The following is a 27903-nucleotide window of genomic DNA, read 5'->3' as shown; positions in this document are numbered from 1 at the left end:
TTGGTTGAACTTACCTCATAGTAAATAGCTGATTATCTTGGAACCGAGTCATGCTTGAAATGCTAGTGTAGGTTCAGGGATATTTATTGGAATAAAAGAAAAGCCCAACAAAATATGACATCAAAAAGAAAAAATGTAATCCAAAAAAACTTAATTCATATTCATAAATTACACAAACTTTCAGATGTACAGTGTGTCTTTGTATAACCAGTGTTCATCATTCTGTTAACAACTGGCACAGTTTACCACAATTTATCTTTCAAACAGATATGAACACACAGTACAGGCAGTTTATGAGTGCAATAATCGTTCCACATAAGGCAAGGTGTTGTGTATGGTTTCTAAAACAAAGGAGCAATAACATACCACACATCATTATGAAAATATTGCTTCATCTGACAAATAAAAACATTCTCAGTTGAGTTGACTGAAAACTCCCTGGAGCCTCATATGGAATGAGCTCAGGAGTCAAAGTGTTCAGAGGAGCCAGGCTGCAAGTAACCATCGGTTCATTGGTTGTTTTCAGAGTCCTGGTTATAACTCAGGTGGCTCCGCTGCACTTCCAGCTCCTCTGCGCTTACCATGGCAGGATCTATGGCAGCGTACCTGGTTCCATGGAACTGACGCATGTGGATCTGAAAAGCAACACAAACCAAACTGTCACAATTTAACATTTAGATTATTCCAAAAATAAATTATTTTCAGGATATATCTGTCTGCAGGGAGGAGCAGTTTGTGTAAAGTAGAGCTTCTCTAGTTACGTCGATGAAAACTTCACAATATCATCGTATCCCTTGAAAGAGCTACACTTAGTGTGATCCATCTTCTTAGTAATCTGTCTAGCCCGCATGTACCTATTACGTGCACCTTTTGGTACGTTATGCCTGGTTCACTGGGCAAAATTTTAAAATTGTCAGTTGATTTTCAAAACCCAGAAGCCCCACACATGACAATAAAAAAAAAAGTTGTAGATATAACAGGTTTGGTCATACAGTCTGTGGTGTCCAGCCACATGGCAAGCACAGCACACCGCACACCAACTGTTCTATTATATCCATATTGACCGCCAGAGGCGGGGCTTTAGCATTGAATGATCATTCTTGCGCATGCCCAGGTCGAATATCTTATGCCAACATGGTCACGTCTGACCCCCGTTGATACAGGTGACTCTATATAGTCACGTGACACCGGTAGCTCCATCCCTTTCTTCAGGTTGTTGAGTGCAGATGGTAGGAGCTTTGAGTCCCTTAATTTATCTTGCTTGACGCTGGTAGCCTCATGACTATGGTCGGAACTGTGGTGTTTCTCGCTCTCCAGGGGCTGCAGAAACTAACGTCACAGGTAGTTGCCCTACATGGGGCTGCAGATGTTCTTCAACTGGTAATTTGTTCTTCTTTTCTCCAGTCCCTTGACTCAGCGGTGGCGCATTCGATAGTGGCAGCAAGTTATTCTTGTTGCCCCTTAGGGGCCGTATCCTGCACCCCAACCCCAGTCGCCTCCGGCTCTGGGTTTGGCTGCTACAGGGCCCAGAGTTGCCTTCTCAGAGTATTGTGGGGAAGTTGGACGTACGATGAGATTTACAAGGGCCCCTTCGACCCGGAAGGTGTACGCTCACAAGTGGAAGGTTTTTTAGTGGCTGGTGCCAGGGCTAGACATGAGGACCCTGTGCACTGCCCTGTTTCCGTTGTTCTTCGCTTCCTCTAGGAGCTGCTTACCAGAGGTCGATCCCCGTCCACCCGGAGGGTTTATGTCACTGCCATCTCTTGTTGGTATGCTGTAGAGTGCGGTGAGACCATGGGTCGTAACATTTACTCCCGCCCACACGTCTTGTTGTGCCTGTTTGGCATCTTTCGTTGGTCCTCACTGCCCTCCAATCTGCTCCGTTTGAGCCCTTGGCAGAGGTGAGCCTTGAGCACTCTAAAAAAAAAAAAAAAAGCATTTCTCATGGCCATGGCTTCGGCGAAGCGTGTAGGGGAACTTCATGCATTGTCAATTCACAAGTCGTGTTGCTGGTGGAACCCTGGTGGCTCAAGAGTTACTCTTTAGCCTAATGCAGAGTTCTTCCCTAAGGTGGCCTCATCTGCGTGCCACTCTCTGCCTCTTTAGCTTGCTCACTTTGGTGCCGGTGATGTTAGTAAGTCCCTCTGCCCTTTTCGGACACTGGTAAACCATGCATTACATAAACGGCAACGTATTTAATTAAGGTTTTAAGTGATAGACCAACTAATAGAGCAGTTTAGTTGAAGTGAAAACATTTTTACTAATAGAAATCAAACAACTATTCAGTTCCATGTACTTTGATACCCTGAATGATGGCAGTGTAGAAGATGTCCAGCAGCTCCTGTGGAAGTTGTACTTCTTGAATTACCTCAGGAAGTACAGTCTCTGCTGGGCCTTCTTCCGAACATTGTCTATGTGTGAGGACCAAGGTTTTAATTGTTTTGCAGTTTTCATTAGTTTTTATTTTTATTTAGTTTTGACTTTACATTTTCAATTTTATTTTAGTCATAATTAGTTTTTAGAATTTGTTTTCTAGTTTAGTTCAGTTTTTATTTTTTGAAAATGTTTAGTTTCAGTTGTAGTTTTAGTCTTTTTTCTAAAATCAAATCTGGCGACATTTCCAGCTCAGAGATAAAGAAATAAATCAAATCAAGATATAATGGAAACATTGGTACAGTTACAGTTTCATTTATTTTAAAATATATATTCATAATGAACATCAACAATCAAGTGTAATAGCAGGAAAGTCTATCCACACTGGTAGCATTTCCTAAGAGTAATAAAACAAATAATTACCAATAGTAATGTCTGTCTTCTTTTCTTTCCTCCTTTTTCTAACACTCCTCTGCTCTTAGCTTTACTTTTTTTCAGTCTATTTTCTTTCTCTAACTTTTCCAATTTTCCTCTGTTCTTTTACTTTTTTTTCAGCCTTTCTATTTTCCTCCTCTCTTCTCTTCTATTAGACGTTCACTATTCTAAAACAGAGGAATAATATAATTGAAATCCTCTCCAAAAATATTAGAACGTATAACATACTGAAAAATTTCAATTTAACAAATAAAAGATTTTTGTTTCAGATACCCTTTAGAAGTTGGTTATTTTTAGATACTTGGAAACTAGGATAATCCTAATATAATATTTAAAATATTAACTTTTCTTTATTATTTAACCATTTTCCTCATTTGATGAAATTCTGAAATTGCCATATTTGGCAAAAGAACAAAAAAAAAAACCAACTTTTTAGTTGGAGCTACAGGCTAATACAACCAGGTGTTTCTCTCCCTTCTCATCATTCTCAGTTCATGCAGTTATTGCCTCATTCACTTTCCCTGTTACTGACTCCTTTCAGTAACTTTCATTTGTCCAAATGAAATGAGTGGAAAACAGCCCTCAGCTTGAGTTCACACATAATAAATTATAAATAAATTATAATAAATTAACTAACTCAGAAAATATAATCTAAAGGTCACCAATCAAATCTAAAACATCTTACTATGGACGAATCCTTGTTGACACGGTAGCTCAACTTTCCCAAAAAGGAAATTGTTTTAATAATTCTGTTATTATTTCTCAGGTGCAGCTACTCTCTGCTCTTGTCCTCCCATTTGTTGTTCTGTTCGTTCATAAAAGTTTGGTTTATTTGCATTTGGGTCCTCACATTTTGTAAAACAAAACCTAACACCTGGCACAGTGAATGTTGACAACACTAGAGACGTTCCCTACCAAACTTCATCACAGCCAGGGTCAACCCAGTCCAAGGCAGCGTGCTTAGCTCTTCTTCTACTACTCTGTCTGTAACGTTAATAGCAGCGTCAACAGCTACCGTAATAGCAGTTGTTGCGCCCCACACGCCACACATGACGCTAGGTATGGATGGACCGCACAGATGACATGACTGACGTACCTGCCATCTGCTGGCGGAATGCGTCACAGCGAGAACAAAAACAACAACCGGAAACTAGACTTAATACTATTGCATGAGACACACAAACGAAAACTAAGCACATTATCTCCATAAATTCTGTTAATTTTAGTTTGTTTTGTGAACACTTATTACAGTTTCCGTTAGTTTTCCTTTTTGCAAAGTGTTGTTTTTATTTTTATTGCAGGTAACGAAAATGTTTTTTTTACTTCTAGCAGGCCCTTCATTTTGCTCCTCGCCATTAGAGGACTGACCGTCACCCAATTTGTGCTTAGCAGCTACTGGGAAGAACGCCGTGATATGACGCAGTTTATACCCACCCTTCGAAGCTGACATGATTTTAGAAACTTTACCGTTAGCGGTTGCACAGGGTCATAGGGTGAAAGGAAGAGGGAAGACTCAGCCCATGCGCAATAGCCAACATAAAAACCACACGCAGAGGGTTCTCCCAGATGTCAGGCAAAGGGCCGATACGCTATCAGACAAATTTCAGCGTAACGGTGACAACTTTCAGCGTAGCGTGGCGCTGGCGAGAACCCTGAAGTGTAGTCAAAAGTGGAATGCATCATCTGCCGACCCGTTTGCCCGGTAGGCAAACTGTAGGGGGTCCAGCAGGGGACCTGTGATGTCCTTCAGGTGCTTCAACATCAGTCGTTTTCATGACCGCAGACGTCAGGGCGACAGGCCTGATGTCATTTAATCCTGTGATGGTGGGTTTCTTGGGTACTGGGATGATTGTGGAGCGTTTGAAGCAAGAGGGAACCTCACACAGCTCCAGTGACTTGTTGAAGATCTCAGTGAAGATGGGTGCCAGTTGGCCGGCTCAGGCTCTCAGGCATGATGGGGAGACATTATCAGGTCCTGAGGGCTTCCTTGTTTTCAGGCACTAAAAGAGCCTAGTTACATCTTCCTCTGAGATCCTTGGTGCAGGCAGGGGGTCTGAAGGTAGGTGGGTGGTTGGTGTATAGCAACAATTTGTGTCTGAATGGGATGTGGAGGTGTTGGGATGAGGTGTAAATTGCTGCTTTTCATAGCTGCAATAGAAGCCATTCAACTGATCTGTCAAGCGAGGATTCTGCTCAGGGTTGGGGGAATGGCTCCTGTAGGCAGTCAGGTTTTTCAAACCATTCCAGACAGTAGAAACATTCCATGTGAGAAGCTTTTCTTTAGCTTCTCACTGTATCTTCTCTTTGATGCTTTGATCTCCTTGGTCAGTTTGTTCCTGGCCTGCTTATACAGGGCCCGGCCCCCACTGCTGTGAGCCTCTTCCTTATCCCTGCGCAGCTGCCTCAGATGAGAAGTGAACTAAGGTGGGATGAGATGGATCAGAGTGGTCAGAAAGTCCCAAAGCAGCCCTGGTGACAGCATGATGTGCATCCTTTAAAGTTGTTTAGCAGTGGTCCAGAGTGGTTTTATCCCTGGTGGGACACTTAATGTGTTTCGGAAGTTCACTGGAGAGGTTTGCACAGTTAAAATCCTCAAGAACAATGATGAGAGAGTCTGGATGTTTTTTCTCTACATCTGTTATCAGCTCAGCCAGTTGTTCTCTTCAGCAATTGTTTATGTAAAAGCATAATCCCCCCCCCGATTACAGCTGAAAACCCGGTATCAGAAGAGCGCAGTCTGGGGTGTTCTCACTCAGCCAGGTTTCAGTAAAGGAGATAGCAGCAGATCCATGGAGGTCCCAGTTTTTACAGGTGAGGAGAAGCAGTTCATCCATCTTGTTGGCCAGGGAATGCACATGGCAGGTGGATTGAAGGCAAGACTGAGCGCAGTGCGTGCTGTCGGAGCTTCACGAGCATGTATAGCCCATAGAGAGCCGCCTCTCCGCTGGCCAGGACTTCCGTAAAACTTTCGTGATGGTGAAAAATGCCAAGAGAAGACTGTCTGACATTCAGAAGCTCCTCACTGTTGAAAGAGACCACTGAATGGAGGCAGAAAGCACTACAAAAATCTGCAGAAAACGAGAGAACAAAGCTCCGAGGCTGTCATCGGCAGCACCATCTTGGATCTAATCCAGCTGTTCTGTGGCCCAACACACCTGAATCGAATGAATGGCTTCTTACCAGACCATATGTTTACATACCCTCGTGGATTTATTTGATTTTTGGCCATTTTTCAGAGAATATGAATGCTAACACACAAACTTCAGTTTCACTCATGGTTAGTGATTGTGTGAAGCGATTTATTTCCAAACAACTAGGTTTACTCTTTTTACATCAGAATGACAACAGAAACTACCTAAATGACCCTGATCAAAGGTTTACATACCCTGCAAATGGGTCACACAAATGGGTCTGAATGGCTACTAAAGGTAAGTATCCACACCTGTGACCTGTTTGCTTGTAATCAGTTTGTGTGCATGAAAGGTCGGTGAGTTTCTGGGCTCCTGAAAGAACTTTGGATCTTTCATTCAGTGCTGCACTGACATTTCTGGTTTCTGAGTCATGGGGAATGTAATAGAATTTTCAAAGAATCTGCAAGAAAAGGTAACTGAACGGTATAAAACAGGAAAAGGATATAAAAAGATTTTCAAGGAATTGAGAATGCAAATCAGCAGTGTTCAAACACATTAAGAAGTGGAAAAATGGGGAATCTGTTGAACCAAACCAGTCTGGTAGACCAACAAAACTTTCAGCAACAATTGCCAGGAAAATTATTTGGGATGCAAAGAAAAACCCACAAATAGCTTCAGCTGAAAAACAGGACTCTGGTGTGGCACATGAAAACAAATGGGCTGCGTGGTCGAGTTGCCAGAAGAAAGCCGTTAGTACGCAAATGCCACAATGTCTCCCACTTACCATATGCCAGACAGCACAGTAACATGCCTCAACATTTCTGGAACAAAGTCATTTGGAGTGATTTAACTTTACTCAACATTACATTTGGAGAGAAGTCAACAAGGCCTATGATGAAAGGTATACGATTCCTACTGTGAAACATGGAGATGGATCGCTGATGTTTTAGGGATGTGTTAGCTAAATCAGGCAGCATAGGATGAATTTTCACTGTTACGCTGACGATACTCAGCTTTACTTATCCATAAATCCTGATGAACCCAAACAGTTGGACTACAAGCATGTCTTGAAGATATAAAAACTTGGATGACTTTTAAGTTTTTGCTTCTAAATTGAGACAAGACAGAAGCTGTCTTGAAACTGCTTAGTCAGTCACTTAACCTGGATGGCATTAAATTGACCTCCGGTAATAAAGTAAAAAACCTTGGTGTTATTTTTGATCAGGACATGTCATTTAAATCCCATATTAAACAGGTTTCTAGGATTTTCTTCTTTCATCTCCGGAACATTGCCAAAATTAGAAATATCCTATCCAGGAGTGACGCTGAAAAACTAGTCCAAGCATTTGTTACTTCAAGGCTGGACTATTATAATTCTTTACCATCAGGATGTCCACAAAATGCAGTTTTTCAGAATGCTGCAGCAAGAGTTCTGATGAAAATTAAAAAGAGAGATCATATTTCCCCTATTTTAGCTTCCCTCCATTGGCTCCCTGTTAAATCCAGAATAGAATTTAAAATTCTCCTCCTCACATATAAAGCCCTTAATGATCTAGCTCCATCATACATCAGAGATCTGATTGTTCCATATATTCCTAACAGAGCACTTTGTTCTCAGACTGCAGGTTTACTGGTGGTTCCTAGAGTCTCTAGAAGTAGAATGGGAGGCAGATCCTTTAGTTATCAGGCTCCTCTCCAGTGGAACCAGCTCCCAGCTTTAGTCCGTGAGGCAGACACCCTGTCTACTTTTAAGGCTAGGCTTAAAACTTTCCTTTTTGATAAAGCTTATAGTTAGAGTGGCTTAGTTTATCAGGGAGGGATCCTTCCTCCCTCCCTGTTGGTTGGAGTAAGGGGGAGTCAGGTTTAGCCTAAACCGGCTCAGTTATGGTTGAGGTGCAAACACACCCTCCATTTCTGCTACCTGTATGACCCCTTCTCTTTTCCAATGGTTATAATCAGTCTGACAGAGGGAGGTATCCCGATCCTTGTGGTTTTTAGTATAACAATGACCATCAGTGGGACCCTTTGTGGGGTTCCTTGAGACGACATTGTTGTAAATAAGTACTGTTTAACTAAATAATCTGAACTGAAACTATCTGTGTAGTTATGCTGCTATAGGCTTAGGCTGCTGGAGGACTTAATGACCACTTCACCCTCTTCGCTACATTCTCACACTACTCTCCAATTTTGCATTATTTGCTGTTATTTCAGCTTTTAACTTTGTTCTCTCTTTTCTCTTCCTAGAAGCTACACCTCGCCTGGCTCTGTGTCTACCTGTGACATCTTTCTGGAGAGGGGCACCGTCCAAGCTTCTGCTGGCAACAACTTAATGCTCACCCTCTACAGATGATCCACATGGCCCTGTCTTTAGTGTTTAACCCTGTCTCTGTCCTAGACATGGCGATTGACTGAGCTTTACTGTGACTAACTCTATGTTCTCTTTCAGACTCTAACCTTGAAAACTGGCTCAGAGTTTATCTGTTCTTTCTTTCTAGGTGAAACGACTAAAGGAGCTACATCCATTAAAATTAACTTTTCCTTCCCATAGAAAGGACTCCTGGATCAGTGCTTCTTTGTTCTCTTTGTGTCTCTGCTCTGTTCTCTCAAACCCCCAGTCGGTCGTGGCAGATGGCCGCTCACACTGAGCCTGGTTCTGGTTCTGCTGGAGGTTTCTTCCTGTTAAAAGGGAGTTTTTCCTCTCCACTGTCGCTACATGCATGCTCAGTATGAGGGATTGCTGCAAAGTCAACGCCAGTGACTGTCCACTGTCTCTACATGCTCATCCAGGAGGAGTGAATGCTACAAGTCTCTGACTCGATGCAATCTGCTGGGTTTCTTTAGATAGAAAAACTTTTTATCCAATTTGAATAAATAACTGAACCTGACTGCACTGTTCAATGGTTAGGATTAATTGGAATGTATGAACCTGACTTTTGTGAAGTGCCTTGAGACAACATGTGTTGTGAGTTGGTGCTATATAAATAAACTGAATTGAATTAAAGACACGAAAAACTTTGTCAAAATTGATGGCAGGATGAATGCAGCATGTTATCAGAAAATACTGGAGGACAATTTTCACTATTCAGCCCAAAGGCTGGGAAAGGAACATACTTGGCTACAGCAGAACAAAGTGAAGGTTCTGGAGTGGCCACTTCAGTCTCCTGACCTCAATATCATTGAGCCACTCTGGCGAGATCTCACACGAGTAGTTCATGCAAGACAGTTCAGATATTTGCAGGAACTGGAGGCTTTTTGCAAACAAGAATATGCAGCTTTACCATCAGAGAAAATAAAGAGTCTTATCCACAACTACCACAAAAGAATCAAACGGTGATTGATTTTAAAGTGGGCAACACACAGTATTAAGAACTGGGTGTAAACTTTATTTGGGTACTTTCTGTTGTCACTGTGATCTAAAAAGAGTAAACACAGTTTACAATTTGTTTGACAATAAATGGCTTCACACAACCATTAACCATGAGTGAAAAACTGTTTTTTGTGTCATCATTCATATTCACTGAAAAATGGCCAAAAAGTCAAAAATTCCACCAGGGTATGTAAATTTATGAGCACAACTGTAATTAGCCCGTTTAAAACAGGGGTGTTGAATGAGTGACCTTTGGCTTTAAACACATGCTGGTTATGCAAAAATTTTCCTTTCTGCCAAGACCAGAGATGGATGATGGTGAGAAATACAGTCAGTAACCAAAATAAGGTTCTGAGTGACACTACTGCAAAATTTAGACCAAACAAGTTTCTCCTCATAGTTCTAATGTGGCAGGTTCTGAAGCTGACAGAGAAAAGGTGCTTCTGAATCTCTGAATCCCCTCCTCCCCTTTTCCGCCCCCAAACTGTTCTCTCAGATTAATGTCAAGTGTATATCTCAAGGTTAGGCCTGAGCCCCTTTCTTTGAACTCCAGAGAGAGACCACACACTTGGATAAAGTTAAACCTTTAATCAGCCTTATTCATAGTATTTTGGATATGTAGTATTTTGTTAAATTGTTCATTGTTTGATTAATCATTAGAGTGATAAATAGTAAGTAAATCTAAAAAATCTTATTTATTTTTGTGATAAAGATACAAAATGCCATTCCTTCTTTAAATATTATGTCTCTCTATAGCAAAATGGCTCATCCTTTAGATTGATATTTTTAATAAATATGCGACTGGTTAAAATTTATTGAAACTGATGAATTCTTGAAACATTAATAATGTTTAACCAATTAATCTGTTACAAAAGCTTTTTTTGCATGAACTTGTCCAGGTTTGTTGCTCACTCTTGAATAGAGCATTAGTTTGTGTCAGCAGCCAGGTTAAGGTCAAAATTAGCTCTTTTGAGGCATTTGTGCATAATCTATCCAGTAAACAACCTTAATAGCCTGTCTTTAAACAAGTTGATAAATGGCAAATTCAAACGTTGAGAAATCTTTTGCCAAAAAATCTTATCGCCTCCGGAATTACAGATCTTCCTTGGACTTCGCACTCCTTTATTAAAACAATAATATTCTGCCATACACGTGGGGCATTGGACCATTTAATTAGTTTAAACATGTTGGGTGTTCTTAAATGATAACTTTCCTTACTTCAAGACTCTATTTTTATATGACCTACATTTAGACATAACACAAATATTGTAGATTAGTGTTTAAAATATTGTGAATGAAATGAAGTGAATCGGAACAAACCTGTATGTAGAGGTTGACCTCAGCGCTCCTGCACAGGTATGGGAAGTTTCCTCCGGTTTTAAGATGTGCTCTTCTAGCATTGGGATACAGTTTATACATCTCTTCTTTGGCTTCCAGCGAGAGAGCACTCTGATCAAACACCTCGACATCAACAACAGAACTCAGTCAAATGTGCTTAAAACCCAGAGAATAGGATCAGATACAGTTGATAAAAAAAACTTACATCTATGATGGTCACAGCAACATCTTTTATTTTGTGAGGCTCAACGTAGGAGTTCTGACAATTAAGTGTTAGCCTCGAAGCTAGCTCACTTTGGGTCAGACTCTCCAGCTGCAGAAGGAAAACACATGGACTGACAAGGTTAATATATAAACACAAGCATGAAGACGTTACTCTGCTGTTAATGCTGTTATTAACGGCGACTGAACCCCGCAGATACATACCCTGTCTACCATAAAGTCGATTGCATCTGCCATCTTAGGGTCCACAGGTCCTTTTGCAAAGTTTCCCAGAACGATCTTCTTCAGTAAGAATGCTGGCATGAGCCAGAAACTGAGCAGCACAAAGAATCAGCATGAATAAAAAAAAGAAATTATACTTTATGAGGAAGACATCATGTCAGTGATGGTGAAAAGCACCTGTTTGAAGTCCATGTCTGGTTAAATATGGAGGTGTCACTGAATGAGTTACACAGGATCAAAGAGTGCACTCTGGGAGACTTGTGAGTATACTCTGCAAACTTCTGAGCCAAGAATCCACCCAAAGAGGCTCCAAACAGGTGGACCTGAGTGTGACACAGGATCAGTGTCACACAGACAACTTAGAGACAGTTTACACAGAAATTAGTCTGCTTTCTATCCTCTGTTCTTTTCTCCTTCTCTCCCTTTTACCAATTTGACCTCTGTCTTTCTCGCTTCTTTTTTTCCCGTTTCCATCTCCATTGCATTTGAAATAATCCTAAAGCAGTTCCTAATAAATTTTGTTTTACATACATCAAGCGGAGCATTTTAGCATTAGCCGTAATGCTTCACTTGTGAAATTAAACCTGTTGAGCAATTCTGGGCGCTACTCTGCTGGACAGGACAGGTTCAAAAATAGATAGATAAATAAATCCAACTAATGTCAGGGGGTTGTAGCTCCTACTTTATGTACACATGAGCATCAAAATTACTTATGCCATTAAAATATGAGAAAAGAAACTGAATTTCAACTGCTCAGACTGAATCTGTATTTGTGTAATTTAAAATTAAATGGATTGGTTTGAAAATGTATTTGACCAAATTGAAACTGAATTCATTTGCTTTGAAAATGTATTTCGTTGTATTGAAAATTCACTTTGACCACTTTCAGTTCTATAATTCAATGTCAGTTCCGAAATTCTGTTTTTTTTTGTGTCACACAGCTGGGTCCTTGAGGAAAGCCAGAGCAATCAAACACACATTCACTGATTTACAGTGTGGAGATAAAGTATCTGACCCACTAACAATTTTGCAGGTTTTCCCACTTATAAGCATGTAGACGTCTTTCATTTTTATCATAAACTGTGAGTGACGGAATCTAAAGCAAAAATCCAGAAAATTACATTGTGTGATTTTTAAGTAATTATTTTACATTTAAAACATGACAAGTATTTGATACATCAGAAAAACAAAACTTAATATTTGCTAGAGAAACCTTTGTTTGCCATTACAGATATCAGACGTTTCTTGTAGTTCTTGATGAGGTTTGCACATTCTGCAGCAGGGATTTTGGACCACTCCTCCATACAGATCTTCTGATGATCCTTCAGGTTTCAGGGCTGTCACTGGGCAACATGGACTTAGTTTCCCTGGCTCTGTGCTTCGGGTCATTGCCATGCAGGAAGACCCAGCCACAACCCATCTTCAATGCCCTTACAGATAGAAGGAGGTCATTGGCTAAGATCTCCTGATACATGGCCCCATCCATCCTCCCCGCGGTACAATGCAGTCCTCCTGCTCCTTTTGCAGAAAAACATCCCCAAAAAATGATGTTTTTATCTCCATGCTTCACGGTGGAGATGGTGTTCTTAGGGTTGTACTCATCCTTCTTCTTCCAAACACGGCGAGTGGAGTTTAGTCCAAAAAGCTGAAGACCACATGACCTTCTTCCATTCCTCCTCTGGATCATCCAGATGGTCATAGGCAAACTTCAGACGGGCCTGGACATGCACTGGCTTGAGAAAGGGGACCTTGAAGCGCTGCAGGATTTTAATCCATGGTGGTGTAGTGTGTTACTACTTGTCTTCTTTGAGACTGTGGTCCCAGTTCTCTTCAGGTCATTGACTAGGACCTCCCATGTAGCTCTGGGCTGATCCCTCACCTTCCTCGTGATCATTGATGCCCCACGAGGTGAGATCTTGCAGACCGAGGGAGATTGACCTTCATCTTGAACTTCCTCAATTTTCTTATAATTGCACCAACAGCTGTTACCTTCTCACCAAACGGCTTGGCTGTTTTCCTGTAGCCCATCCCAGCCTTGTGCAGGTCTACTATTTTATCCCTGATGTCCTCACACAGCTCTCTGGTGTTGGCCATTGTGGAGAGGTTAGAGTTTTTTTTATTGAGTGTGTGGACAGGTGTGCTTATACAGATAACGAGTTGAAACAGGTGCAGTTAATACAGGTAATGAGTGGAGAACAGGAAGGCTTCTTAAAGAAGAACTAACAGGCCTGAGAGAGCCAGGATTCTTACTGGTTGTTAGGTGATCAAATACTTAGTTCATTCAATAAAATGCTAATTTATTCTTTAAAAATTACACAATGTGATTTTCTGGATTTCTGTTCTAGATTCCGTTACTCGCAGTTGAAGAGTACTATGATAAAAATGAAAGACTTCAAATACTTGTTCTCCCCACTGTACATTTCGGGTTAAACTTCCTTTATGGCATTTCGAGCTGGAGCAGTGCAGCATACATGAGCTTGGTGGAGGTCAATCACCAAGTGAAATGAGCATCTATAAGAAGCGTCATGTAAACAAATGATGCTTCTACTGTAACAGTTATGCTACCTGTAGCTGTTAGTTAAAGACAGCAAATTAGCATAGCGTGCTGCCGGTGTTAGGTCGGTCTGCGTTTCCCCATCGATATGTTTGACATAGTGACATAGTCTATTGCGGTGCCTCTTTTTATGTTTCTTCTGTGAATGTACATTATACAGATTTGGTTGATTATTTTCTTCTGAATTCAGAAGCTAACTCATGACTGCCTTACAGTGGCTATATTGCCTAACAACAACAGCAACATAATTAACGCAGTGAAAGCATGAGGCCAGTAACAGTCGACAACGTTAGAAACAGAAGCATTATTTACATACATAAGGGAGCATAAATGGGTGTTAAGGGATCTGAATGGACAAACTTGGACCTTGTCCAGCTGAAGGTGATCCAGAAGCTTCCGGAAGCCATCACAGAACTCCATGAGGTCCCAGTACACAGGATACTGCAGCTGAAAAACAAACCACATCAGACTAAATGAAAGAAAAAAGGAAACAGGCAATTTTTCTGATCACTAATCAATAAATTCAAATCTGATACAAAAACAAATGTGATGCAGCAGCATTGGCTGGAGAGAGTCACAGTAGCCCAATCTAGCATAAGATAGGCTTTTCACTGCATTGGCCCCCTGTTTGTAAATGCACAGATTTTAAATTCTGATATTGGTTTATAAACACTGAATGGTCTTGGGCCAAAATTCCTTTCTGAGTTACTAGTCAAGTACGAATCATGTCGACCCCTCAGGTCATCAGATATCTGCTTGTAGCTTTAGTCTGATTGTCCTTCAGCAGTAGAAGAAACAGGACACGTGTGTTGTTATACAGTGCAAGTAAATTTCTGATTTCAACTGTATGTGTCTGATGTTTTTTGTGTATTTTTATATGTCTGAATACATAATGAGCATTAAGAATTTCAGTGGTGAGAAATGTGTGAAGCAGATTTGATTATCCTCTTGTGAATGACAGTGAACAACGACAGTGTTCCTACTGCAGTGAACTCACCGAAATGACTCTGTAACCCCAGCCAGTCAGGGCCAGCACCTGCTGGAAGAAAACCTCTGCAGTTCCACTGACTGGCGGAAGGAAGATGATTGGACACCTGATATTCTTTGGGCCGGCATCATACAGAGACCACACCTTACTGTCATCATCGTCAACAATAATCTGGAACACAAACATCAGTTCTGTAACCAAACGGTTCCATTTGCCTCAAAAACTAAGCACACCCTATTAAAAGTGTAAAGCCTTAACAGAAAGAATTCATCTTTATTAAAAACCCTTACAAATAACAGAAATCCCAAATGAAACAGCATATTATAACTGATCGTGGAAATGTGCGCAGCCCACGCCAACTTCAGTTTTTTTGTCAGTAACACCTAGGGGATGGTGTAGATTCTCGGTGTCCAGGACCTAATAATCCTGAATGCTAAAGCAAACGGTAACTGGACTTCTGCTTTTTCTTAAAGAGGTTTATTCAGTTCTGAACATATTGGAAGTAACAGGCTTATAAGTCGTAATAAGAAAAATCACAGCGATGGGGTCATTGAGGTCAATAATGGAGTAATTAGGAATTATTAATTATTAACTATTTACTTCTATTTAGCTCAATGTTTGGGTCATGTTGCATGATTATCCAAACATTTCCCAAACGATACAATTTCCAAGCATAATGTTCTGGTGCATTTTAAACCTAACAACATTCTCAGACAGAGACTGGTCCATCCCAAGGATTAAACACATAAGACAAGCTCAGCTGTGTGGTATATGCAGTCCAGCACAGTGAGGAATGTCCTGACCTCTAAATTGGAGAAACTAAACGGCACAAAAGGATGGGCCAACGTGGAACAATCAGCCGTTCACTTACATCACAAAGCCGAGGGACACCTGTTTGAAGACAATAATGTGCACATTTTGGACAGGGAAGACAGGCGGTTTAGAGACAGGAGTGAAAAAAGCCATCTATGTTAAATGTGAAAAACCAACACTAAACAGAGGAGGTAGCCTCAGATTGAATCTTCCTAACACCTACTCTGCAGCCTTGATCATCTCCCTGGGCACTTTACAGCAATTTACACCTTGGGTGAATTGCTTGTTCTTGAAGGTTTTCAAGGACAATCCTATTGGAACTGGGCTCGGAGATCTAGTCGGTTTTGGAGTACAAGACTTTGAGAATCTTTGCGCTGCCCATATCCATACTGCTGCTGACCACTCTAGAAATGTTAGCAACAGAAGCAGCTCAGAGGAAGCTGGAAGGACCTGAGCTGAGCCACCGCAGCTCTGTTGGATGAAGTAATCCATTTTTCAGCCAGAGATACTACCTCTCCATACAGGCCAACATTAAGGTGGAATTTGCAGCGCATGCATATCATTTTTATCCAATGAATGAACAAAATAAATCAGATGTGCAAATGCAACTCACCAACCTTGTAGTGAGGTGGCCAGGATCAATGCACAGTTTCTTCAGTCTTGTAAACAGATTTACTTGTTCTAATATTGTTTCCCGTGACCAACATGAAGCCTTTCAAACCCAAGCTGGGGGTCAACAAACCCAAGTGTTTGTTGACCCCCAGCTCAGCGGTCTCGTGTTGGGGTTTACCCCAGTGGCTGTCATATGATTTTTGTTATATAGACTTTAGCCACCTTAAAATCATCCTTTGGTTCCCTGATCTACACTTGTACTCTATGGCTAGCCATCAGCTGAAAGGTCCCATCAGAATCTGTGGTTACAGTCATCCTGATCTGGATCAGGAGATAGTCACAAATCACTATGAACTATAAGGGGTAAAACGGGATGGTGGAACGAGTTTTACTTAGCAATATCATTCAAAGTGAGGACAGCTGCAGAAGCAGCAAAACTGCTTGGTGTGGAGTTAGAGCAGGGGCATCCTATGTTAGTCCAGAGATTGTCTGATCAGAGAAAAATGTTTCTCAGCAGAATCTGATGCAGATAATGACATGTTAAGGATGGTGCACAACAACTGAATAGATTTGAAAAGCAAATCCCCCACACGTCTCACCCTCTGCTCAGGTGAAACAGTTGAAAACCATGCCTTTGGTTCTGCAATTTCAACAGTATGCTGTGAAAGCACACAGGGTCAGTGAGCTTGACGGATCAACTTGTATGATGCAAAAAGACACAAGTTATTTATAATGGGGGTTCGTGGTTGCATGTTTATTGTGGAGCTATGATCCGAAAGGGGCTTCAGTTGAAATCCATCGGTAGGTGCAAGTCAGAAGATTTCTTTCCAGATATTGATATTGCCTCACAACATAAAAAAAAAACTTGCACTTCTATTGTTTTCTTTCAGATTTTCCAGTAAACATTATGCCTCACTCACAGCTTAGATGCAACCTGTGACTGATGAAGTGAGTATTGAAGAACATGTGCAGCAAGACAAACACCTTTGGTCCTCATACAGGACATGAACAAATATGTTTACACTGGTGAGGCCAAATATAATCTTTGATTAGCAAACAACACAGTCCTGATAAACTGCTGTCACACACCGGAGCTCAACAGAACACGACTGTGAAAGTATCACATCTGAGTCATACTCCAGCAAGAGAGTGATAAACCCAGAATGGGCAGAATGAATGAGTGGCTAATTTGTAAACATTGAGAGTTGTCTGTAGCATAGCACAAAGCCACAAAATAAAAGGCTATGTTCAAGCTAACATTAGCAGAGGGATGGTGGGCCAGCACAGCAGGATTTGCATGGCAGCTATTTAAAAAGAATTATTTAGCCGCTGAGCTGCTTCAACTTCGACTGGACCATTTTCCTTTGAGCAGAACGTTTGACAGGATTTAATTCAAGAGATTACAAATGAAAAGACAACTTTGAAGTTTGGGTTTAGACTGAGAGATCTGATGAAAATTTGATTGTTGTGATGATTTCTTTCTACATTAAAATCAGGAAGTTAGGTTTATTATGTTAGATTAGGAGCTGAACGGATTTTCACATTCCTCCTCTTTACCGGGAGAAAGTAACGTATTAACATACCTTCTTACCCCAACCCAATTAACATGTCAGAAATATGCCATTTTTAAACCATTGAAAGTTTCACTCCCCAAGAATTATACAACCAAACATCCACATACAACACTGCTGATGGTCCAAGCCGATCTGACATACTTACTCCCTGAAGCTGGATACAATGAGGCCCTGTAGCCTGATGCGTAAATATTAAAGGAACATAATGTTAGCTGATCAGAAGGTTAATCCCCCTGAGACCTCCCTGATGAGCCAAGAGCATCAATGATTTTTTTTCAAACTAACTTTAGCAGCTGCTGCATTAATCCAAGTTTAGTCAGCAGTTAGTATAGAGCTCTGTTCAAAGCTGCACCATGTCTCGATCCTCCTAGCTGCTAGTTTGCCTACATAGCATCATAAAAAACATGTCCATGGAGACAGCCAGTCAACACCAAAAACATGTCAGCCACACCAACAGTGCTCTGAGTAGGTGGGGTTTTCATCTCATTTCAGTGTCATCATATACTGTATGCCAGGTGACCAGTCAGATCCAGCTGTTAGAGTGGCGTAAGCCAACTTCATCCATGTGGGTGATGGAAGTTGTATATTAACCGGCAGGTCATCCCTGAATTAAAACAACTACTTCCTCCACCAGTGAACATTTCGGCCTCCGTTTGGGAGGAGAACACCTCCATCACTGCTCAGAAATTCCACCTTTTGATATGACAGCCAGATGTTAAGCAATAGATCCCTTTACTGTGGCCGGAAAAACTATTTCCTCGATGTGATGTCACAGTTGCTTAATAATAAATTGCAGATATTTCCAGATGTTTTCATCCAATCACAACGTACCTCTGGTTTAAGTAACTTGCATGTGTATTGACATAAACAGCCACTTAGTATCTTATAGTAAATACTGATCATTTATAACTAGAGTTCTACAATATATCGAATCACAATCAGTATGGCAGTATCGGTGAGCGCAAAATCACAATCGCAAATGATTACTTGAACGCAATATTTGGTATGCCTTGATTTTTAGGTTGTAATATATTAAGACTATGTCTGCCATTGGTATCTTACCGACTGATGCAGAAGATCAGTTCTCCCTCACTCTTTCTAGCAACAGTCAATACATTCTAAAACCCGTTGGAATTAATAAAGTATTTTTGGATGAAGTCTGGCCACTAAGATGGACTTTCAGTATTCTTTATGCCTACCCCTGACATACATCTTGCTAATGAAGATCCTAAAGCTCAGGGAGAGCAGCAAGGACCTTGTGATCATAGAGTTGTGTACTAAAGGTCGGTTAATCACAACTGATACATATGGGTTAACCACTTCCTTATATTGGGAAGGAAAAGTTAAAACACAAACATCTGCTGAACAGACCTTTTTTATCTTTAAAACAACCCCTCATCGAGGGCCACAAAACGAGATCCTCAAACATTCCTTGAAACATTTTTGGGGCATGATCTGATGGTCGCATACCTTTTTAATCAGACACATGAACACATGAAGTTATGCTCATGATAAAGACCACACAGTGATGAAAACAAAACCTATGTTAGATTATCCATTCTATGCTGTATCCGGATAATTTAACAGATCTGAACACGAAACACCACTGAACAAACATCAGGAGGTGCATGTACTTACTCTCTTCAGGGGCACTGTGCTTCTGAACCAGTTGTAGTCAGGAGACACTTTAATGTCCTCCATCTGCGGCAGACTGGGCTAGGCTGTCACATACAGACGGGACTGATTCAGTTCGGAAATCGCTCAACCTCTGCCGTACAGCCACCCGAAGAAACCCCGCCGCTAGCTGCTAACTCCGGGTCACAGATTCACCGCTTCAGACCGCCACTTCAGGCCACTGCTGCCGTCCTGCTGGGGGTGGTGGTGAGTCACGGTGCCCGGGGTTGTTCATCCTTGTCGTGGTAACATTTTGTCTATCTTCTGCCTGGTCTTATGACTCTTTTTTTTCACACACACTTCCGCAAACCGCTACACACACACACACACACAAAAAAAAAATACGCGTTTACATACAGCAGGAAGTCGGAAAACACAGCGTTGATTCGCTGTTTTAATACAAAAGCCGTTTTGAGCTGAAAGAGAACTGAACAAAATATGCTACATAAAATACAGTACACTTATAATCTTTTATAACTTAGGAACTATTACATTTAAATGTTGATTTCCTCTACGTAACTTTTCTTTTACAAATTGTCAAAGCGGTTCAGCGCATGTTGGGAACTATTTTTGTGTTAGAAATTCAGTTGTTTTATGTAGCGCCAATTACAACGAACACCAACTCAAGAAACTGCTAGACAAGTTGGTCTAATTCATATCTACAAATGTAGACAGATTCACACCAATTCAGATATAAAAAAATCACTTCCTGTGGTTATTTTCATTTTAAACGCGGAGTTTTCCCGTTGTCAATGAATGCAACACACTTCTTTTCTGCTTGTAGGTAAATGGCGTGTTTCAATGTATCTGCATTACTCTGACCAGCTTTATTTGGAGTATTTAGAAATCTGACTTAACATCTCTCAAACAAAAACGAAAGACGAATAATACATCAAACAGCATTTGTCATTTTTGGTTTTTATGTTTGTTGGTTTTGACTGGCGGACAGGACCGTTGCATTTTATGTGCGTATACCGCCCTCTATGGCACTGGAGTACTTCGGTCAGAGTCATGTTTTCCTCTACACATTTTTCTCAGCCATATAGAAACACGCATGTTTTAGCTAAATAAATGTCCATTGGGTTTATTTCAGGCACAGTCATCCACTCTGCACTCTGTAGCGTTTGGAAAATATAAAACTTAACCAAAAGTGCTGCAAAAGTTACAATTACTAGTTTGATAGTCAGCAATAATTGCAGGACTTTCCCCCATCTCAATGGGACAGCTGCCTCAGCCATGGTAGAATTTCACTTTTCCGGCTTCTTCTTATTGTACACTATGCCAAGATATGCCATGTTGGGCTTTCAAAGACATTTATGTCTATGGATAACTTTTACCACTCCAGACTTAACCTAGCATATTACTATGTCTTGCTAGAAAAGACTATCCATCTGTCCATGCTAGAATAGTCAGAGTGAATCAAATATCACAAGCTTTATGAATACTTGTAACCACCACTCATGAATAAGAAACCAAGATACTTAACTAATCTACTTAAGACAAAAGCTGACCTCCAACCCAGAGGAGGCAACCCATCTTTTTCTGGTTGAGAACCATGACCTTAGACTTAGAGGAGCTGACCCTCACAGCTGTGAACTGTCTAGTGCACACTAAAGGCTATGGCCAGAAGAAGCCAACAGAACCACATCATCTGTGAAGACCCGAGGGTTTCCAAGTCAGACACCCTACCCTCCATGACTACTTTAGATCTTGTCCATGAACACCTAAAACAGGAGCAGTGACAAGTGGCACCCGTGGTAGAGTCCAACTTGCAATGGAACCAAGCTCGACTTGGTGCCAAGAATGCTGACACAGTTTATGCTTTGAGTGTGCAAGGATAAGATAACCATTAAAAGCCACCAAGATACCACATACTCTCTTAGCATCCCCCACAAAATTCCTCCCGAGACACAGCTGTAATTCTTTTTCTAGATCCACAAAATACATGTAGCTCCAATAAGCAGACTCACGTGACTTCTTCACCAATTCCATGAGGGTAAAGATCTGGTTCACTAGTCCAGGACAGAAGCTACTTTGCTCCTCCTTTCTGGTCCCCTATCTTATAAATCGGGGCCACCCCAGTAAGCTGCTTCACCAGTTTTGTCCCATTCTTAGAATAGAATAGAAATATTTCAAAGGAAGAAGCATTTTTATTTATCTCTCATCCAACTGGATTATGCACACATTGTAATCAGACAGACTAATTAAAACATGAACTGATATAATGCAAAGCTCATACCTAAAAGAAACCTAACACAACAGAGATTTCGGTTAATGTGCCATCAACTGTAGAAAACATTCCGAGCTAAATATTACCACACCTATCTGTCCTACTAAATAGCTTTTTGGAAATTAGTGACTTGAATAAAATATTTTTTTCTGCCAATCCGCCGGACACACTCCAGTCCAATTGGTGGCGCTAAATGCAGTTGTTTGATAGCCGCCTAAAAGACAACAGAAGAAGTGGATAAAATGGCTGCACGAAGATAGTAATGGTTATTTCATTAATGTAATATATTTGATGTGAACTGTTGCCCGCAGCATGGAGGGTTCATATCAGCGCGGTCAGGCAGATGATCCCCAGCATCATGTCTTCGGTGGAGGGATACAACACCCCGCCATAGAACAGCCGAACCGCACCGCTCCACCATGGATACCTCCAACGGCTAACTTCCCCGTACCTCTTCCTGGAGGAGCATCTTTCGGGCGATCTCCGTATCCCCTTTCATATGGATTTGACCCCTCTGTCCCCCCGCCTCCTTTTAGTTGCCCTCCACCGGGACACTTCCCAGGAATGGTGCCTCCCGCCACTGGAAACGTGTTCCGTTGCCCCGGAGTCCTGGCGTTTGAGGGCCCTCCACACCAGCTCGGGGCCGCCCCTCCCCGGGCAGACTGCGGGCTTAGACAGCGAGAGGACTACCGTGATGGGGGGCTATCCAAAGGGGGCTCGGCATGTACTCCACAGCCTCATCCTCCGGATTGGGACAGCAGTTGGGAGACTGTAACCCAACAAGAGGATGAGGAGGTGCTGCAGAGGAGGCAGGACAGACAGTGGCTGACGTTGTTCCTACAGAGCGGAGGTAGAACAGCCAGCAGCCCACAGCAGCAGCGGCCAAACCTCGCCTCCATCCCCGCCTTTAGAGCGACGTTGTACGGTGCAGCTCGGCTGGTTTCACGGCTGCAGGAGCTCTGTCACACTCTCCAGCACAAGCTACACAATGACAGCGGCTGGTCTGAGTCCTATCGGATGGCTTCACACGTAAAGAGAGAACTGGAGGCCGAAGTTAACCAACTCACTGACTACCAGAGTTTAGATAAGTTGAAAGTTAAAGTGGCCCGTATTTCAAAGAGAAGAGCCCGGCACCTGTGGGCCAAGAAGGAACTGCAGATGGAGAAGAAACTGGCAGAAGAACTCAGCTCTGAGAAGGAGGCCTCCATAGATAAATGGAGGATGAGACGGATACAGCAAGTAGAAGAAAAGAAGAAGGTAATGATATGCTCATTGTTTGCATGCAGAAGGATGATAGAGATGCTGAGGATTGGCTGAATGTTTTCTTTCTTAGGAGCAGGAGTTGAAGTTGTCTGCAGACAGTGTCCTGTGTGAGGTGAGGAAAAAACAAGGAGATGTGAAGAGGATGCAGGAGATCATGAGATCGCTGGAGAAACTACGCAGGCTAAGGAAAGAGGCAGCATTAAGGAAAGGTGAGGGTAATGTTGGAGCATCATCCACAGAGATGGTTTATTCTTCTATGTTCTAATTGACCGGCTCCATTTGGCTCTGAAAAAACAACAAATACTAAAATGTTCTTTCATGATGAAACTTTTGATGCTCAGGTCTGAAATGATTTCTTGCTGATAAAATGTAACTGCTCAAATGCTCGTGTTTTAAATAACCTCACATCAAAGCCCAAAGACATTTGCATAACTTGATCCAACCATTTCTAACATGTTGTTTAAAAGGTATTGCCACTGAGTTGCAGTGTGAAGAGGCGTTCAGCAGCCAGCTGGAGCAGCTGAGAAGCGTGATAAAGATAAGAACAGAGCTTTACTCAGCAGAGGAGAAGGCTCTGAAGGTGATGCTGGAAGGAGAGCAGCAGGAGGAGAGGAGGAGGGAGCAGGAGAGACGAGTCAAGAAAGAGAGAGAGCGGCAGCTAGAGAGGAAACGCAGGGTGGACTCCATGCTGTTTGGAGGTAACACCGTGAGATTCCTCCCAGGACTGCTCTGCATCTTCATCGGCCTCATTGCCTCATTGGTTTGTTTTTGCAGATGAGCTTCCAGCTGAATGTGTCCTTCAGCCTTTCACCGACTATTACAGCCAAGCAGAACACTCCTTGCAGGCGCTGATACAGATAAGGTTTGTCTTCAGCCTCATTTGAAACATGAAGTGCAAATATACGGGGAGGGGGGGGCAATATTTTTATTTTGCTGACATATGTAGAAATGAACAGTCTCAATAATTTTTTATAGTAGTTCCTTTTTGTTGCTCACAAACAGAAAGGTGAACCGCGATCCAGAATACAACTCGGTCATTCAGAAATCAAGTCGGCCTTGTTCTGTGAGAATGTGACATTTCAGACACAGCCAGCATTGCAGAACCAAAGGCGGCCTGGGGTGCATCTCAGTGACGTCAAAATAATGAGTGACATATAAAATGCATATTGAACTTCTCCCTTCCTAATGGCTAACAGACATCAGGGCTATTTGACGCCTTCTCTGTTTTGCTCTGTTTTTATTCATCACTTCTCCTGAAAAATGTACAAATGGCATTAATCCACAATCTTGTTTTGTCTCGCAACACGCATGGCTCATTCAGTGTAGCAAACGTTTTACACTACCGCAGCTCCAGCCCACTCTCAGATCATGCTTTCATTCCCTGATCTGCATGTGTTCTTTATGCCACACAGATCTAACAGAACCAGAACAGACACAAGTCCATTATCTGAGGCCAGGAGAATATCATTAGTGACTTTCAGCAGAGCTGTTTCAGTGCTATGATGAGCTCTGAAACCTGACTGAAACAGATCAGATTATTGCTGTGTAAATGCTCACACACTTGATTAGCAACACTTTTCTCAAGAACTTTACATAAGAACAGAAGATGGGATAAAGGTCAGTAACAGGATGCATACAAATCACAGACAGCAGTAGAAGCCCGAGTCGCCTGGGAACACAGAGCAGAGAAACCACATGATTATCCAGTGCTCATCTAATCTGATGCAAGATGATCAAATGGTAAATGGCTTGCACAAATGAATATGATGCAGATTTCCCCCACGTCTTATATTGCTCAGGTAAATTCTTCCTGATGATGGCGGATTGACTGCTATGATGTGAAAGGACAAAGTGGTCCATTATGGGGGGTTCGTGGTTGCTTGTCTAATGTGAAATTGATGTGAAAAGGTACCTTTTTCCCAGCAGTCATTCCTACAGCAGGAGAAGATAGTAACTTTCAGCATGGTAACTTCTGTTGTTGTTGTCAGTTATTACATTTGCTGTAACCATTCTGTTGAAAAGTGCTCCTGGGTGAAGCTCTGTTTTATATGTGTGTTCTTTCAGGAGGGATTGGGATTCATTTCTGGTTGCTGCAGATCACCCTGATGGTTCTTCTGTTCCTCAGAGCTGGGTCCTGCCAGACTTCCCATCAGACCAAAACTGGGCCTCTGCCTTGCAGGCTGCTGATGTTGACGTTCTCTGACCCATATCCAATAGTTGAACATATTATCAGACAAATAACATGGATTCTGCAAAGATTTTTTATAGAAAACACGTTCTCTTTAAAGATGACATTTTTATTATGTGGATTCTGATTTAATGTGTGACAACTGCTGTTAGATACACAGCTCCACCCATCCTTGTTATGGGTTTGTTTTTTTTTCATTTAAAATGTGGTTGAAAAAAACTAATTATATTTCTATTTGCCATTGTATGAACTTGAAAATAAAACAAAATTATGTATTTGTACATTTTATGTCCTAGTTCATCAAATGATGGTAAAGCTGAAGTACGGTCTAAATTCTCAGAGATATTTTTTTAAATTAGAAGGAAAAAATAATACATTGATGCTCAAAGAGAGCTGGTGTGAGGGACCAAGTAGAAAAGCATTAGTTAAAGGAGTTAGAATTTTTTATTTTAACCCCAAAAAAGTCGCTAACTGAGCTCATAAAACAGGCCAAAGAAACAAGATTAAACTCAAGCAAAAATGTGAACAAGTGAACTGACTGCACAAACAACCGACCTGTTAAGACATGACACACAAGGATATATATATTGGTTGATCAGACCATTACGACACAATAGGAGTGACTAAAGAAAACAGTACAGTTAAGGTTGTTGTTAAACACTAAAGAAGAAAATGAAAACCACTAAACTTTGAATAAAAATCTTTAGTTAAATACAAAAGAACTACTTTAAAGAAAATAGACATTCCTCCTCTCCAGCAAGAGTTGGTGGTGCAGTCCACTTATCCCCAACAGGTATTTAGGTGCTGAGTCCTGGCCACCACCTTTTAGTCTGGCCAAAATACCAGGGATCATGGAAGGTAAAAAACCGATAAGAGAAACAAAAATTAGCAATAATTACAAATCAAAGGTGAGAATTGAGCAGATAAAAATACATGTGAACTAAATGTGCGTGCTTACAACTAGAGCCCATGAATTTAAAGACCTCAATAAAACTTCGTTGCAAACTCAAACTAAAGAGTAGTATTGTTTGGATTAATGAACAATGTGCATGACTAAGTAAATTTTTCTCGAGTGTGACCTTGGATTTGACACTTTCCCACTTCTTGCTCTTCCCTGTCAGCGAGAGGTAATCAGTAGCTTTCTCTTTACCAGGGATGTACTGAACCTTAAAGCAGTATGGCTTTATAGCAAGATACAATCTAGTGATTCTCCCAATGGTGTCCTTCATTCTTTCCAGCTGTTGCTGGGCTTTGTTGTCAATTTGGAGGATGCACTGACTTCCATGCAAATAATACTTGAATGAGTCAAGGGCCCATTTAATGGCCAAGGCTTCCTTCTCCACAGTTGCGTAGTGCATCTAGCTTGACTGGACCTTACGGCTGATGAAGGCGATGGGACGTTGGTCTTCTGGTGGTCTCTGCAGAAGCACTGTCCCAAGATCCCTCTCAGAAGCATCAGTTTGCAAAATGAAATCCTTTGAAATGTCTGGTGTGTAAACAGGTGCTTACAGGGATTGGTGAATATCCTGGAAAGCTGCTATGGCTTCTGCTGTCCACTGGATGTTGTTTAAGACATATTGAACCAGTCATATCCATCCAAGTAGCAGCCCTCATTGAGATGTTCTTTTTTTTTTTCTGCAACAACTAATCACAGCTCTTAGAAGACAGTGTCACACCTAGCAGTGGGGTTAACCATACCTCCACACTAAGATAGGAATTTCTTTTGTCTCCTTGCTAAGAGTTTTCCTCAGCAGCAAACTGAATCACTCTTAAGCTAGGAGTCCTTAACAGGAAAGTTGGGAGCTCTCTAAGATGACTGAGGAATATTTAGATATTTTATTAAATAATAATTTGGTCTGTGAAGTATTGTCCGGTGAATACCAGCCCAATAAGGCGGTGGTATTAGGACAACAATGAAAGGGGTGACCCAAGCTCTGGCATTACTGAACAGCAAAATTCTGTACACACACATGGAATAAATTCACACAGTTTCTTAAAATACAAGACTTTATTACCAAAGAGAAGTCTACTCAAAGTAAAACATATTTCAATCAACAAACTTTTTACTAGAAGAATCCAATTAAACTACCAAGCAAAATAAGACCAATTAAATATACACAATATGAACAAGGGAATCAAAGATGGTTAAAACCCTGACCAATAAAATCATGCAACATTAACATTCAATGTTATTTATGTTTGAAAACCAAGGATTATCTTGAGGAACCTGGAAATGAGGTCAAGTTAGTCATGGAACTAACTTTGGTAATAATTGGTACCTTCAAACCACCATTCACAATGCAAGATCAGATAAAAAAAAAGTTAAATAAAATAATATTTCAAAGAATTATTTCCTGAATAAACCAACCTTCTGGTTGACTAATTCTCAATGATGATTAATTAGAGGTCTTTATTTACTACAATAATATTAAAAGAAATATCCATCCATTTTCTATACCCGCTTTTTCCAAAGTGGGTTGCAGGGGAGCTGGTGCCTGTCTCCAGCAGTCTACGGGCAAGAGGCAGGGTACACCCTGGACAGGTTGCCAGTCCATTGCAGGGCAACAGAGAGACACACGGGACTACCATGCAGACATTATTCACACCTAAGGGTAATTTAGAGAGACCAATTAACCTAAGAGTCATGTTTTTTGGACTGTAGAAAGAAGCCGGAGTATCCAGAGAGAACCCACGCATGCACGGGCAGAACATGCAAACTCCATGCAGAAAGACCCCGGCTGGGAGTCGGACCCAGGCCCTTCTTGCTGCAAGGTAACAGTGCTACCAACTGCGCTATATTAAGGAAATATTAAAATAATATTTGAGGAAATATTACTTTGAATAAAACCAACAACCTTGCTGGGTAAATGATTCTTAACTAGCGTTTAATTAGCTTTCACATTTTGTAAAATAATATAT

At 41.3% G+C, this 27903-nt stretch overlaps 2 protein-coding genes across 2 annotated transcripts; one reads left to right on the top strand and one right to left on the bottom strand.

Moving 5' to 3' along the window:
* Nucleotides 1-66: 66 nt before the first annotated feature.
* spg21 (SPG21 abhydrolase domain containing, maspardin) lies at nt 67-19330 on the bottom strand. The gene is made up of 8 exons (XM_047363467.1): nt 19268-19330; nt 14640-14801; nt 14009-14089; nt 11266-11411; nt 11071-11179; nt 10850-10957; nt 10627-10767; nt 67-635 (listed from the first exon to the last, which is right to left on the bottom strand). The coding sequence occupies exons 1-8, from the start codon at nt 19328-19330 to the stop codon at nt 510-512; spliced, it is 936 nt and encodes a 311-aa protein (XP_047219423.1). The 3' UTR covers nt 67-509.
* An 89-nt stretch (nt 19331-19419) lies between these two features.
* On the top strand, nt 19420-25265 carry pdcd7 (programmed cell death 7). Its single transcript, XM_047363466.1, has 6 exons — nt 19420-19548; nt 21845-22790; nt 22867-23005; nt 23264-23494; nt 23571-23658; nt 24861-25265. The coding sequence occupies exons 2-6, from the start codon at nt 21846-21848 to the stop codon at nt 24997-24999; spliced, it is 1542 nt and encodes a 513-aa protein (XP_047219422.1). The 5' UTR covers nt 19420-19548; nt 21845; the 3' UTR covers nt 25000-25265.
* Nucleotides 25266-27903: the final 2638 nt, after the last annotated feature.

Source organism: Girardinichthys multiradiatus, chromosome 4 (assembly GCF_021462225.1).
Source record: "Girardinichthys multiradiatus isolate DD_20200921_A chromosome 4, DD_fGirMul_XY1, whole genome shotgun sequence".
Classification (NCBI taxonomy): domain Eukaryota; kingdom Metazoa; phylum Chordata; class Actinopteri; order Cyprinodontiformes; family Goodeidae; genus Girardinichthys; species Girardinichthys multiradiatus.
Note: the sequence above shows the minus strand (reverse complement) of the source record. Positions and strands in the feature narration are given on the sequence as shown.

Bases quoted from the DNA above. Each gene is read 5' to 3' on its own strand.
- spg21 (XM_047363467.1), bottom strand. From the start codon at position 19,330: ATGGAGGACATTAAAGTGTCTCCTGACTACAACTGGTTCAGAAGCACA. The intron at 14,802-19,267 runs GTAAGTACATGC...TTTGTGTTCCAG, and splicing joins GCACAGTGCCCCTGAAGAGA to ATTATTGTTGACGATGATGA. The intron at 14,090-14,639 runs GTGAGTTCACTG...TTTGTTTTTCAG, and splicing joins GGGGTTACAGAGTCATTTCG to CTGCAGTATCCTGTGTACTG.
- pdcd7 (XM_047363466.1), top strand. From the start codon at position 21,846: ATGGAGGGTTCATATCAGCGCGGTCAGGCAGATGATCCCCAGCATCAT. The intron at 22,791-22,866 runs GTAATGATATGC...TTTCTTTCTTAG, and splicing joins AAGTAGAAGAAAAGAAGAAG to GAGCAGGAGTTGAAGTTGTC. The intron at 23,006-23,263 runs GTGAGGGTAATG...GTTGTTTAAAAG, and splicing joins AGAGGCAGCATTAAGGAAAG to GTATTGCCACTGAGTTGCAG.